Source organism: Phyllostomus hastatus, unplaced genomic scaffold (genome assembly GCF_019186645.2).
Source record: "Phyllostomus hastatus isolate PE091 unplaced genomic scaffold, TTU_PhHast_1.1 phas_contig_196, whole genome shotgun sequence".
NCBI lineage: Eukaryota > Metazoa > Chordata > Mammalia > Chiroptera > Phyllostomidae > Phyllostomus > Phyllostomus hastatus.
This window is the reverse complement of record NW_025333709.1, coordinates 965,594-979,779: the sequence shown is the minus strand read 5'-3', so window position 1 is coordinate 979,779 and position 14,186 is coordinate 965,594. Positions and strand designations below refer to the sequence as shown.

At 68.3% G+C, this 14,186-nt stretch overlaps 1 protein-coding gene across 4 annotated transcripts in view; it reads left to right on the top strand.

The window, feature by feature from the left end:
• Positions 1 to 14,186, top strand: part of ZFYVE28 (zinc finger FYVE-type containing 28) — a 42,967-nt gene that overhangs the window by 15,575 nt on the left and 13,206 nt on the right. For all 4 annotated transcript variants that reach the window (XM_045834348.1, XM_045834349.1, XM_045834350.1 and 1 more), the window contains exons 3-7: positions 4,022 to 4,159; positions 4,698 to 4,900; positions 6,523 to 6,612; positions 7,598 to 7,687; positions 13,141 to 13,242. In XM_045834348.1, coding sequence (XP_045690304.1) covers positions 4,022 to 4,159; positions 4,698 to 4,900; positions 6,523 to 6,612; positions 7,598 to 7,687; positions 13,141 to 13,242 — 623 coding nt within the window. The remainder of the gene's footprint in view (positions 1 to 4,021; positions 4,160 to 4,697; positions 4,901 to 6,522; positions 6,613 to 7,597; positions 7,688 to 13,140; positions 13,243 to 14,186) is intronic.

The window sequence follows — 14,186 nt, the reverse complement described above, 5'->3', positions numbered from 1 at the left end:
TTCCTAGTTTTGGTCGACTTGACCATGCTTTGATTCCGTGTATTTTTCTCAGTGTTCTTCGTGCTTAGGGTTCACCGAACCTCTTGCATCCGTGAGTTTATAGTTGCCATTGAATTTGGGGAAAACTTGGCTTTTATTCCTTCAAATATGCGTTCTGCCCCCTCCCTCCCCTTTTGGGCCTCAAATTGTGTGCACGATGGACACGGGCACCTCGAAGTCGCCCCTGCAGCTCACCGCCGACCGGTCCTGTTACTGTCGCTCCCCCCCCACCCCCCGACCCCGGAGTCCTCTGGGGAGTGTCAGCTGCCGCGCCTCCCAGCTCCGGGTTCTTTTTTGCTGAGCGCCCGACCCGAGGTGCCCCCTCCCCCGCGCATTTTTGTGGGACCCGGTGGTTGTCCTCCCCGCCCCCGCCTCCGTCTGGCTCCTTCTCTCTTCATCGCCATCTCGCGTAACTTTCTGGACCGTCGGCGGGAACGGCGGTCTCACTGCGTGGGCAGCAGCCCCACTGTCCGCCGCAGGTCTCGGTTGGTTTTGACTGGTCGCTTTTCTTTCCTTCGCGCGACCCGTGTCCCTAATTCTCTGCAGGCCTGGGGGTTTTTTCGTGGGCTGCTGACAGCGTGAACTTCACCTTGCCACGAGCTGAGTGCGGTCTTCTTCCCGCGAACCTCTCTGCGCCTCGGTGCGCGCTGTGGTTTGGTTGCCCGGACACACTTTGGCCCTGCTTCAGGACCTGTTTCTGAGACGCTTGGCGGGACCAGACGCTTGGGGTAGTGAGGGACCATCGCCCTCCGCGGCTGCGGCCGAGCCTGGCGGACTGTGCCGCTCCCCGGTTCCAGCCTTGGGGGTCCAGCCACCACTCATGCGAGTCCTTCAGGCCCACTGCCTGGTCCTCACCGGCACGGGGTGGCCTGTGACCTGCTGAACCCTCGGGGCCTCGACCTCGAGGGCCGTCCTGGGGCCGTGCCTGCTCCTCTGGCGCCCCATCCTCTGGGTTCCAGGTGCCTCAGTTCCCCTGGACTCTCAGCTCTGTCTCTGCCACCAGGGAGTTTTCTGGGGGCCACCGGGCACCTCTGCCTGCGCTGTGACCTGAGAGTCCCCTCAAGGCGGCGACCAGGGCGGTCGCAGTTCCCCTCGGCTGCTCCTCTCCCCTCTGAGGTCGCCTGGTGCCTGAGTCTCGTCTGTAGTGAAGCCTGGCTCGTTTCCTCCGTTGTCGTTGTTGCTCGGGGTGGGGGGGGGGGGGCGCACACTCGGTTCCCGGCGCTCCATCCGTGTTTGGTGGGCCTGGAGGTCCCGTCCGTCCCAGCGGGTGCTCACCAGGCTCACTCTGCGTTGGGTGCAGCTCCAGGCACTTTTGGGGGGCGCCGTTGGGGAATAAAATCGAGGCCCTGGCCTGGTCCTCGGCAGCCAATGTCCCGTGGGCCAGGCGGCATGGGGAGCAGGTCCACACGCACCACTCAGGGTCTGCGTGGCCTGGGGCCAGGCCTGCTGCCTCGCCGAGCTCGGAGCCCTGGCTGGCTTTGGTTTATGAATCTCCCTCCCCACCCACCTTCGACTGCTGTCCGTTTGTTCTCAGGGTCCGTGGGTCCCTTTCCCTCTCGTTTCATCTGTTCATGCCCTGTCCCACATTCCACGCCCACGTGAGATCGCGTGGCACCCGTCTCTCTGTGCCTGACTTACCGCACTCCGCACCACGCCCGTCCGCCTGTGTCCATGCTGCGGCAACGGGCAGGAGTCCACGTCCACGGCCGGGTGGCGGTTCAGTGTGTGCGCATCGCACCTTCTGTACCCGCTCGTGCGGGGGCGGACACTGGGGCCGCTCCCACGTCTGGGCCGCTGCGACTAGTGCTCGGCGCACAGTGGGGCGTGAGCGTGTGTTGTCCACCAGTGCCGTGTTCTCTGGACCCCCGGCCCGGCTCCGAGCGAGGGCTGGCGTTGACGGAGCCCCGACGGCCCTTCCTTTCCGCCGGAGTCTGTGCGTCCCGTTACAGAACCACGCACGAGAAAGGGACCTCCCCCCCCCCCCCCGCCGGGAGCCCGGCGGAGCGAGCTCACACCCGCGCCGCTGGGCGCCGGCTGGGCTTCGTCCCTGGGTTGCTCGGGCTGACGCGTCCGTGGGGCGTGGAGTCTCCCACGGAGCGCGGGGTGCCGCCGTCTGCACCGAAGGGGGCGCTTCCCCCCACGGTGCTTTCTCACGTCTGCTTCCCAGGAAACACGTGACAAAGCCCAGTGCGGGGGGCGGGAGGGACGCGGAGGTTTATAGTGGCCGACGGCGAGAGTGCCAGGCGGCGCGATCTTTCCGGAAAGCAGTCTGGCAGACTGCAGTCAGAGTGCGGAAGGGCGGCTTACTCCCCGCCGCCCGGCCGTGTCGTGCCGTCTCCAGAAGTGTGGGGACCCCGAGGAAGTGGCCCCCAGCTCAGTGTCGCGCACCCCGGCAGGCACTGCCGGTCCTTGTGGGGGCTGGGAGTCAGAGACTCGGCAGACGCCCGGCAGGAGAGGACATGGCGAGTCCGTGGGGGGGTCACCCGCTCTCGTCTCACGTGGCTGTTGGAGACAAGGCGGACTCGCGAGGTTGTGATGACCTGTCCCCACAGCAACGGCTGCCCCAGGGCACAGAACTGTGCGTGTGCACAGGATGAGCTGTCGCCGGAGCAGCCCTGCCCCCCCAGGACGGGAAGAGTCAGGAGACGTGCCCCTCCCCTGCCAGCAGGTCTCCCCCCCGGGGCACCCCCCTGGGTCCCTGCTTCCCGCTGCTCCCAGGTTTCTGTGGGGAGTGGGCATTGACTCGATCTCTGACAAATTAAAGAAAAAAATAAATGTCAGCGCTCCCGTAATTCTGCAGCACAAGCAGTAGATGTCCGAGGAACAGGACGATTCAGAAGACGGGAACGGCGTGTGGTTTGAGGTGCAGCAAGAGCGGTCTCGCCGCCCTTTGACACACGGAGCGCCCGAGCAGCTGGTTTCCGTGGCGGAGGGAGCAGGGGCTCAGTGGCCCGTCCCAGGCTCTCAGCCGGCGTGAGGGCGTCCGGGTCTCCGTGTCCCTTGGGTGGGGCGGTGCCCCCCACACCTGGCTTGTGTGTTCACGTGTTGCCCCGGCTGACCTGCTGGTCCCAGAGGGGCTGGGAGGGGACAGGCCTGGACGGAGGGGCCCGCTGTGCCTGGCCTGCGCGCCCCCCAAGGGAGCGCGGGCAGGTGCGGCCGGGACGACAGCTCTGCCCAGGAGCCCAGCCCGCGGGGAGTCTGTCTGAGCCCCGACCTCCACGGCTGCTGCTGCTGCTGCGTGAGGGCTCTCGCTCGCTGGGGGGGGGGGCAGGCCTCGGGGTGCTGTCTGGGGACAGTGGGGGGAGGGGCTGGCCTCACGCACTGCCTGCTGGTGGTGCCGCTCCGGCAGCAGGTCCTGTCTGCCAGGGCCGCACACACGCCCAGGGGGACACGGGCTGACACCGTGCGTGTCGGTGACACGGCGAGTCAGCAGCGACAGTCAGCCTGGTGTCCGTCTGTCTGCCCCACCGTGCCGTGTCTGCGGCTCTGCCCCGAGAATCTCACGTGTGGGTGTTCAGTAGGGGCCTGGGGGGCAGTCACGGCAGCCGGGGCTGCAGGGCGCACAGTGGGTCTGCAGGGGCGGGTCAGAGGGCCATCGAGGTGTCAGCATCGTGCCGAGAGCAGAGGAGGTCACGGAGCCACCTGCATGCACTGCGGCTGGCGTTCCAGGTGAGTCCCGGGCGAGCAAAGGCAGGTGTGCGGTTGTGAGTGCGTGAAACGGCTCGTCGTCACACTCACTCACGAGCGTGTGGTTTCCACTCGAGCAACAGGGAGCCTCCCGGGCCCCGCCCTGGCGTGACCCACCTGAGCCCGAGGTGGGGGGAGGGAGGCGGGAGTTTTGCCCCTCGCTGTGGATCCTTCTGGAATCTGCACCTGGGCAGCAGCTGCGGGGCCGGCGGGGACGTGCTGCCCCCGCAGTGCCCGCCGGGGCCGGCCCCCGGCCAGCCGCAGCCAGGCCACAGCGCCCTCCTGTCTGTCGCAGGACAACGTGCTGAACATCATCAACCAGATCATGGACCTGTGCATCCCCCAGGACCGTGCGCCCAGGGACTTCTGCGCCAAGTTCCCCGAGGAGATCCGGCACGACAACCTGGCCGGCCAGCTGTGGTTCGGTGCCGAGGTAGCAGCTGTGCGCCCGGGGCCCCGGCGTGGGCGTCATCTGGCCGTTTCTCTGGGAGCCCTGAGCAGCCCCGGAGCGTGGCTCTGAGCCCAGCGCCGGGCTGCTCCCGTGGGCCGCGTGGAGGGGAGGCAGGCTCCCACAACCCGGGGCTCCACCGGCCCTCCCCTCCTGCCTGCCTCCGGGGGCCGGGTCCCAGGGAGAGCGTCCGTGGCCTCTGCCATGACGGCTCTGGACTTCAGGGGAGCTGGGGCAGGGGCCCACTTCCCGGCCCGCCGGCCCCAGAGGGAGTGGGGGGCTGTGAGGCAGGGGTTCCTGGGAGAGAGCACTCAGGGGGGTCCCGGGGATGACAGCCACGTCCCAGCCTTTTCCACGTGTGCCTGGCTCTGGGGACCACAGTCCTCTCACGGGGGCCGGCCCTGCCCGGGGTCAGCTGACTGTGCTGAGGATCCTGGTCTCTGCAGGCCAAAGGAGCGTGGGGGGGCAGGGAAGCTGGGGCGGGCCCAGGCGAGACCCCGAGAGCCGCCCCTTCTGCCTGCAGTGCCTGGCCGCCGGCTCCATCATCATGAACCGGGAGCTGGAGAGCGTGGCCATGCGCCCGCTGGCCAAGGAGCTGACCCGCAGCCTGGAGGGCGTGCGGGGCGCCCTCCGCGACCAGGCGCTGCGGGACCTCAACACCTACACGGAGAAGATGCGGGAGGCGCTGAGGCACTTCGACGTGCTGTTCGCCGAGTTCGAGCTGAGGTGACCGGAGGGCCGTGCGTGGGCTGTCGGTGCGGCGGGGTGGGAGAGGGTGGGCGTGGCCGTGCTGTGCAGGGAGGGGCGGGCCAGCTCTGCAGGGCTGGTCGGGCGTTTCAAGCGGGAGCACGCCGCGCAGGGAGGGGCTGCGGCTGCCCGAGGGCTGTCCGAGTGAGCGCACGTAGCCCTGGGGGGCAGTGTGGGGCCCTGGTAGCGAGGCCCAGTGGGTCCAGGGAGTGGAGGTGCATCTTGAAGGCAGGGCCAGGTGACCCGGGGATGCAGAGGACCCCAGCTGTCCACCCCTCCACCACCGCCGCCTTCCCCGGTACACCTCAGGGGCGCCAGGTGGGCCCTGCGGAGGGAAGTTGTCATTGTCTCCGGTCCACCACGAGCCTCAGCCTCCATCTGCCGCCGCCCCCTCCCCTTCCAGCCTCGCCTGCCATTGGTCCCAGCTGCCCCTGTCAGCCTGTCAACCTGGCTGCTCACCCCACAGTCACCCGACACCCACTCTGCGTGCAGATCTGGGACGCAGGACAAGCAGCGGGGGGGTGGCCGCTGCTCCTGCGGCCCACTGGGACCCCCAGCTCCATGGGGTGGGGGGCCCTGCCCCAGGTCGGGGGAGTCTCGGATCTCCCGGTGGCCCCGCCCCCTCCCCGGCCCAGGCACTGGCACCAGCACGGAGCTCCGCGTGTGTGCACCCGCCCTGTGCCCGCCCGCCCACAGCCCGGGGAGCTGCTGCTCCGGCAGGAGCTGGAGCCTGCCCCCCAGTGCAGGGAGTGCCCTCCAGCCCGCCCGCAGGCCTCCGTGGGGAAGGGGTCAGAGGCACCCGGACACGAAGGCCCCACGGCAGGCGAGAGAGCACGGCACTCGGAGTTCAGGTCCGGGCGGCCCTTGGTAGCGAGACCTGCCCGTCTGGTAGCCCCTGAAGGAACTCCACCCCCGCTCCCCGCAGTGTTGAAGGCTGCTCTCTGCGGGAAGAGAAGGGGAGATCAAGTTTTATTTTCTCCCTCTTCCCCAGACGCCCCAACAAGTTTTCATGATGAGAAATCATAGTGAGTGACTGAGGAGAGAAAAGTGTCCTCACGTGGGGGCTGAGCGTGTTCTCACCTTGGGGACACTGTCACCTTTTCACAGCCACTCAGCGAACCTGCCACCTGGCGTGGCCCCCAGGCCTCTCCGAGCTGGTGGCTGGGCTCGGGGTTGCTGCGCAGGGAGACAGCGTGGGTCCCTGGTGGGGGGGGCTGGGACGCCTCTCCAGGGAGTGGAGGTGCATCCTGAAGGCCGGGCCAGGTGACCCGGGGATGCAGAGGACCCCAGCTGTCCACCCCTCCACCACCGCCGCCCTCCCCGGTACACCCCAGGGGCGCCTGCGTGTGCATTCACTTGCTCACTGGCTGGGGCTGGTGATGTTCATGGAGGTGGGTGGGGGCAGCCCAGGCCCGAGGGGTGGGCTGGGGCCCCAGGGAGCAGCCCTGACGGACCGTGCCGTCCAGCTGGAGCTGTGGACCGAGGCGGCTGCCCTGGGGGGCGTGGACGCGGCGCTGTCACGTGGTCTCATCCAGCATCCCCGTCCCTCTGGACGGCGCGCGGGGGCCCGGGGCAGCCCTCACGCCCGGCCTGTGTTGCAGCTACGTGTCGGCCATGGTGCCCGTGAAGTCCCCCCGGGAGTACTACGTGCAGCAGGAGGTCATCGTGCTGTTCTGCGAGACGGTGCAGAGGTGAGCGGCCACCGCGGGGCTGCGCCTCGTCCCAGGGACCTGCCCGCGGGACCGTACCTGCCCCGCCTCACCCTTGGTCTGGGTGGGGGGCGCCCCCGGGGGAGGCCTGCTCCGGCCTGGTTCCTCATCCCCGCCCGCCCCCAACTCTCCTCGTCTGTGGGCCCAGGGGGCCGGTCCTGCTGCTGAAGTTCCTGTGACAGAGCACAGAGCTGCACAGGCTCCGCCTCCAGGAGCCGGGCCTCCTCCCCGCCCGCCCTCCCTCCCTCGTCTCCCCGCTCTCCCCCACCCCCGTCTCCCCACCCCACCGCTGCTCACCTGCCCAGGCCCGGAGGGAGGGACCTGTCCTGGGCTCCCGTCTACCCATCAGGTTTGGGGTAGACCCCCGGCGCCCTCATCACGCCTGGCACTCCAACGCAGAGTCAGATTTTCCGGGTGGACTTTGGGGCTGAGGTTTTACCTAGAACGCTCCTCGGGTCTGACCAGCGTTGCGGTGGTAGGGTGGTCTTGAAACTGCCCGCTGTCACCTCACGAGCTCTTCCTCCCTGGGGACACGCTGCCCAGCGTTCAGGTGTCGGGACAGACCTCGGGTCACTAAGCGGAAGGCAAGGAAGTGCCTTCGCCGGGAGCCCTGGCGCCAGCCCCTGGGGCCTCGAGGAGCCCCGCCGTGGGCGGGAGAGACCAGCCCGGGGGCGTCTCTGTCCCCGGGGTCCCTTGTTCGGGGGCGTGTTCTGTCCCCCATTTCCTGTCACTCGAGTGGTTTCAGTTCCCTGGCTGAGCGGCTCGCGGCCAGGTTAGCTTCCTGATCGGACCTCGTGGCCGTCCTGCCTGCCCGCCTGCCCTGGTGCCGGGGTCCGGCCAGTGGGCGTGGGGGCCGCCCGCCTGTGTCACCCCCTGACCGCCTGCGGGGCGGGGTCGAGGCTGAGGTCGAGCGGGCCGACCCCCCGGCTCCGGCCTGCCCTGCCTCACTGCCCCCTCCCTCGGCCAGGGCCCTGGACTTCGGGTACCTGACGCAGGACATGATCGACGACTATGAGCCCGCCCTCATGTTCACCATCCCCCGGCTGGCCATCGTGTGGTGAGTGTCCCTCCGCCTCGGCGGTCCTCTGGCGGAGACCCGGCGGGGCGCCCCAGGCTGAGGGCCCTCCTGGGGTCGGGAGACGGCACTCACACCCGCAGAGGGAACTGTGTGGTCGCCTGGAAGTGCTGCTGCCGTCCCTCGGCCGGTGGGAGCCACACGCCCCCTCGGCGGGTGGGAGCCCCCTCGGCGGGTGGGAGCCTGCTCCCCAAATAGTACAGGGTACCTGACCCCCGAGGCCAAGGAGATGAGGTCAGGGGCGGGGGACCCGCGGGGAGCAGAGTGACTGGGGGGGCTGGGGGGCGACTCTGAGGAGCAGGGGGCAGTCCCCGCCCCCCCGTGGTTCTGAGGGCAGCTGTGATGGGCTTGTGTGAATAATCCCACGGGCTGGCAGGGAGGGGAGCCCGGTAGGTGAACCACAGGTGGGAGCGGCTGGGGAGTGTGTGGGGGGCAGCACCTCAGTGGGAGCGGGGCGCTCCGGTCAGCCTTGGTGGCCGCATGGGCCCAGACAGGTCAGGGCGGTCAGAGCATAGCCTTGAACACGCCGAGGCAGGAAGCCTGCAGCCGCTTGCAAAGAGTCTCGGAGCCCAGGTCAGAGCCCAGGTGTTCTGGGCATGGCCTGCTGCTGCCGGGCCACCCCCGACTCCCAGAGAGCACCCCCTCCTGCCAGGTGGGCGCGCCTGGGGTGGCCCGTGGGGACCTGGGTGGCAGGGCCTGTGGGCTGGCAGCTGGGGAGGGCCCCATGGGCAGCTGGCACACAGACACGGAGCCGGGCAGAGAGCCGGGGGCAGGTGCCGGGTGGAGACCTGGCTGTTGGTGCGGTGGCCCAGGGCTGTCGGGGTGGGAGGCGGAGGCCAGGACTGGTCCAGCGCAGGCCTCGGGAGGCCCCACGGGGCCCCTCCCGCGGGAGGTGGGGGTGCAGTGGTGGGAGCGGCGTGGAGCTGTGGCTGTGCAGCAGGGTGGGCTGCTGCTGGGAAAAAGGGGCTCCCTTAGCCCTGTGTAGGAGGAGGGGCGCCTGCAGGGCCACCCCTGGGCGCACCCCTGGGCCGGGCCAGAGCTGCCTTTCTGGCCTGAGACTCCGGAGAGTTAAACGCCGTGGAGACCCGTGAGGCCTGGGCAGGAGGGGGGCTTAACTCCTCCATCCGTGCTCACGCGTCGCCCGTGACTCCAGGAAGCAAGAGCGGTGTCCGCGGGCACAGTAACGCCTTGCGATACGATTACTGGTTTTGTGCGTAGGAAACACTGAATTAAAGAATTAGAACGACCCACATTCTGGATTGCTCTATCCAACAAAGCTATCATTCAGAGTGCAAGGGCAGATAAAGTGCTTCCCAGATAAGGTCAAGTGCAAGGAGTTCATCATCACTAAGCCCTTAGTATATGAAGTGTTAAAGGGACTTATCTAAGGAAAAGAAGATAAAAACTATGAACAGTAAAATGACAACAAATTCACAGCCATCAACAACTGAACGTAAAAACAAAAACAAACTAAGCCAACAACCAGAACAGGAACAGAATCACAGAAATGGAGAGCACACGGAGGGTTATCAGTGGGGAGAGGAGGCGGGGAGGGGAGGGGCAGAACGGGGAAAGATACAGAGAATAAGGAGCATAAACACTAGGTAGAAAACAGACAGGGACAGGTTAAGAATAGTGTAGGGAATGGAGAAGCCAAAGAACTTTCATGTACGTGCGACCCATGGACATGAACTGGGGGGGGAATGCTGGTGGTAGGGGGGTGCAGGGTGGAGGGAAATAAAAGGAGGAAGAATGGGACAACTATAATAGCGCAATCAATAAAATGTGCTTAAAAATAATTAAAATGAAAGGTTTTTTCCTGAAAGTCTGGGCCAAAAACACGGGTGCACATTATACACAGCAAACACGGTGCCTGCCGTGAGGAGACCGGCTGCAAGCAAGGTGCCGGGACCCTGGTTCGGGCGGGCGCGGCCCAGCTGCCACACCAGTGGCCCCCCCGCCCCCACCCCCGAGGCCGCCTCCCCGGGCTGCAGGGCGGCCTCCCGACCCTGCCTGCCTCCGTCTGGCCCCCCGCCCCCCCCTCTGTCCGCAGTCGCCTTTCTCCCAGGTACACACGTTGGGAGAAGCACGGCGGGCAGCCTCTAGCGCAGCATAGGTGACACCCTCGGCACCTTTGCTGTGAGAATGTGACCACCTCCCTTCACGCACGGATGTCGGGGGTGAGGGCCGGGGGTGAGGGCCAGGGGTCCCCAGCGTGCCAGCTCAGGCAGCCCGGGGTGCAGTGTCCGGCCTCAAAGCCGGGGCTGCCCTCGCGCCCTGGGAGGCAGCCCGCACGATCCGTTCTATTGCTCTATTTCCAGGCAGATGGCTGTCTGAGGCCAAACTCATTCGAGGAAAAAGTATTTTAGGTCTCTGGTTTAAAACACCAGACGGTGAAGCTGCCTTGAGCTCAGGCGGCAGGGACAGGGAGCTCCCACCTCTGTGCCCGCTGCGTGTCCTGCAGCCCCCCCGGTGCGCGCCGTGTCCCGGCCCGGCCCCGGCCCCGCCGCCCGAGGCGCAGTGCCGCCCGGCGCCCGCGGTTCTGGGCGGGTTCCCTGTGGAGCGGCACGCGGAGCAGGGTGGCGTGCCAGCCCCGCCCGCTCGGAACCGCCCAGCAGCACCCGAGGCCTCTGCCGCCCGCCCACTGGTCACTCTCATCACGCCCCGCGGTGGGCGGAGCCCGGAGCCCGGGCCCACGAGAGACCCACACGGCCTCCGGGGGAGCCGTCCTGAAGCGCGTGGGCGCAGCGCAGGCAGCGCACCTGTTGGAGATGACAGCGTCGGGAGCCGACGCCCAGCGTCTCCGGATTTTTCGCCCTCGAGTCTGTGGCGGCGTTTGTTCAGCTCTTTGCGATCCACCCTCCTCGTCACCACGGCCGTCGCCAGGCCGGGCGGCCGGAGGACAGTGGCCCGGGCCTGTCTGCTCTCACTGAGCTGGCCCCCAGGGGCCACGTCTCCCCGACCAGTGCGGCTGCACCATCTCGGCCACCCTGCTGGCCTCTGAACTTCCACTCCCCTCTGTCTGGTCCTGGGCGGGGGTGGGGGTCCCACGGGGCTCAGGCTGGAGGGGGCCGGAGTGGAGCCGAGGGGCCGCGGGGACCTGCAGGAGGCTCTGAGTCACGGCGAAGGGAGAGCCGGTGGCAGCGGGAGCTCAGGCCAGAGCTGAGCGCAGGTGCTGGTCCGTCCTGAGTGGGGACGAGGAGGTCTTCTGGTTCTACCTCCTGACTCGCCGGCGTGGCCCCGTGGCCGCTGCCCTGGTGTGTTCCGGGCGCCAGGGTGGGGTGGGTGGCTTGGTGCCGGCACCCTCTGGGCTGGACAAGAACAAGCCTGAGCGAGAAGCTCCCCAGGGCCCCCAGCAAACTCCCGAAGCCAGGGCGGGAGCCCAGAGAGCAACACACTTTGGGGGGGGGTGTGCAGCTCAGGCCGCCGGGGTGGGGGGGCAGCGTGCGCAGAGGGGCTGGGGTGACCCCGTCAGCCACCGGCACTTCTGGGGGAGTGAAGACCCTGTCGACATCCCCGGAACTGCACCCTTGCAGGGTCCTGTCCTTGTGTGGGTGGCCCGGGACCCCCAGGTGGCACCCAGGGACCTCTCGGAGCAGAGCAGAGGGTAAGCAGGGGAGCTGGGAAGGGCGGCAGGACTGGGGGGTGGAGTCTGCTGCCTCCCCCTCCCCCACTGGGTAGGCAAACAGGTGCTCCCACTGCGACTGCACTGTGTACCCGGCCGGCCGCGCTCTGTGCGGGCACAGGGCACAGGCACCTCGAGCCGCGTAGCCGGCCCCTCGTGGATGGCGGCTGCTGGTGCTGCTTCTCTGGAGAACTCCGGCCGACACAGGAGGGGAGCGTCCGCGTCCCCGGTTTGGCCCGTGGATTCTTGGACACCGAAAGCGTGAGCAGCAGGTGGGAAAGACACAGCTTGGGCTTCGTCTCAATGAAAAGCTTCAGGGCATCCACGGACGTGGCCCAGGCCGCACAGAGACAACCCGAAGCAGGGGAGCGGCCAGCTCCTCGCCACGCAGGGCGTGCCCCCACCCCCGCTGCGCCCGGAGCCACCCCCGCACCTCCTCGATGCCCGCGTGGGGCCCAGCGAGGAGTGAGGCCCCGTGCTCTCGGCGCAGGGCACCCACTCTTGTGCAGGGAGGAAGTCCTTTGGCTCAGCGCTGCGTGCCCCTTGACCTCGCTGACCGGATGTGTCCCTGAGCAAGCGGGACCCCGCCGATGGCACCGCCCCGACCCCATGCGGGCGATGAGACCCCGCTCACTCGCAGAGCGGAGACCGCCGCCCTGTTGGCAGGTGCACGCGCCGAGGCCTGAGCTGCCCGGAGCCTGGCGATGGAAGGCACCCAGAGAGGGTCCTCCGGGGAGACGGGCTGGGCCGGGATAATGGCGGGTGCTGGCGCCGGGCGGGGCTGTGCACGGTGTGGTGTATGGGGGGGCTTGCTGTGGTGCGGCTCTGCCTGCAGACTCGGGTCCCCGGAACAGCAGTCAGCGGGGCGCTAGGTTCCAGGACAGAGGAAGGGGGCGCCTCTCGAGGCCCAAGGATGCCCGGGGGAGGGGGCCGTGCTGCCTGGGCAGTGACCGGAGGCTGGTTGCCTGTGTGGGAGGGGCACGGGCGTGGGCCAGACTTCCGGGAGGGGCCGGCAGGCGTGGGGACCCCCTGGGGGAGGCTGGGAGCGCGAGGCACAGAGGTCCCTGTGGGTTCGGGGACCTGCCAGGGAGGGGCTGTGGCGGGACTGTCAGAGCTGCGCGGGGAGGCCGCGGCCGGAGTGCGTCTGACACAGGGCAGCGCCTGGACGTCGGGGCGTGGACGGGGCCACGAGACCGAGGCCTGAGGGCTGCGGAGGTGGGCGGGGGCAGCTGGGAGAGCGCCGCTGTGAGGCCTCACTGTCCGTGCAGAGTGTCCCCACGATGCTCACCCCCGATCCCTCCGGGACCCGGAACCTGGGGCCCAGTGTGGGCGCTCGAGGCCGCTGCGTGGGAGAGGGGGACCTGGGGCGGGGCTCTGTCTGCGTCCAGCGCAGTGGACGGGGGCTGCCCGCTGCCCCCGGGGGGACTGCGGCTCCGGCTTCTGTTTCATTTGGGGGCAGGTGCTCCCAGGCCTCGTCCTCGAGAGCCTCTGCCTGGGTGGCCAGTGACGCACAAGGCGTGCGTTTCGTCTCCGGGAGGTGGGTCTCGGGGACGGCCCTGCGCTGGCCCAGGCGGCGGCAGTGCCGTGCGCACACGTGTGTGCTGGTCGACCTGCAGTCCTTCCAGGGACGTGGGCCAGTCCGACACGGCACCGTCTGCGTGGCAGCTGCCGCTGCTTTTTCCTAAGCCGACCTGCGGGCTGCTCACGAGGCGGTGCGGGAGGTGGCCGCGGAGGCCCCAGGGGCGGTCTGGGCTGGCCCAGGCCCCGTGCAGGGCTGGACGCCAGGCCGGCCTTTCTGTCTTGAACGCAGCGGCCTCGTGGTCTACGCGGACGGACCCCTGAACCTGGACCGCAAGGCGGAGGACATGTCCGAGCTGTTCCGGCCCTTCCACACGCTGCTGCGGAAGATAAGGTGGGGGCGAGGGGAGGGGGTGGATGCGGGGGAGGGGAGCGGTGCTGAAGGCAGTGTTCGCCGCCGGCCCCCCTTGTCTGTCGGGTGGGGGTGCCGTGCAGCTCCTCGCCCTCCTCTGCCCCAGCCGGCGGGCGGGGGCCTGGGTCTTGGTCTCAGCTGCCGGATCTGGGCGTCCGAGCCCCGTGGCAGTTCCCTGCCTGTCCTCCCCCCGGGGCCCAGGTCTTTGTCCCTGAACAGTCGAGTGCTGACCGATCTCCAGCCTCAGCGCCCCGGCTGCTGGCCCGGCGCCGGCCCTCTGTGGTTCCCCTCTGCCCTGTGGGACGGGCCGAGAACTGGGCGATGTGGGCTACGGCGGCCCGCCCCACAGGCTGGGCGCTGCCGAGGGGCGCTCTCTCCTGCGCACTGGTCCAGGGCGGCACCCAGGGCTCCACGTGGGCCTCGGGCCCCAGGCTGGCTCTCGCTCCTCCCGGCTCGGAGAGCCCATGGGCCTCCGCTCCCTGGTTCAGGGCCCCCTCCTCCAGGAAGTCTCCCAGACTAAGCCAGGCACCCCCTCCTGGCTAGCGTTTTCCTCTGTTGCAGTTGGCGGTGTTGTAATCCGATCATTCCTCGCATAAATATTTATCTTCCTGCCTCTCCCGAGGCAGACCCCCGGGGCGGGGACCGGCCTGTCTCCCTGCGTGACCCTGGCACCCAGACAGGGCTCATGGTAATTGCCAGACGAGAAGCTGGAGGTCTGTGTGGGAACCAACACTCATTTTTCACTCGTAAATGCATTTATTAGTGCAGTTACCGCGTCCCCGAGGACCAGCGCTTCCTCCTTCGCAGCAGCAGGTTTCAGAGCCTGGGGAGGGGGCCGCTCCAGGCAGCCGCCACACCTCACTCTGCAGTGAGGAAACGTGTACACGGGACGGGGGGCCCCTGTGCACTCTCGGGGGGGCAGGCGG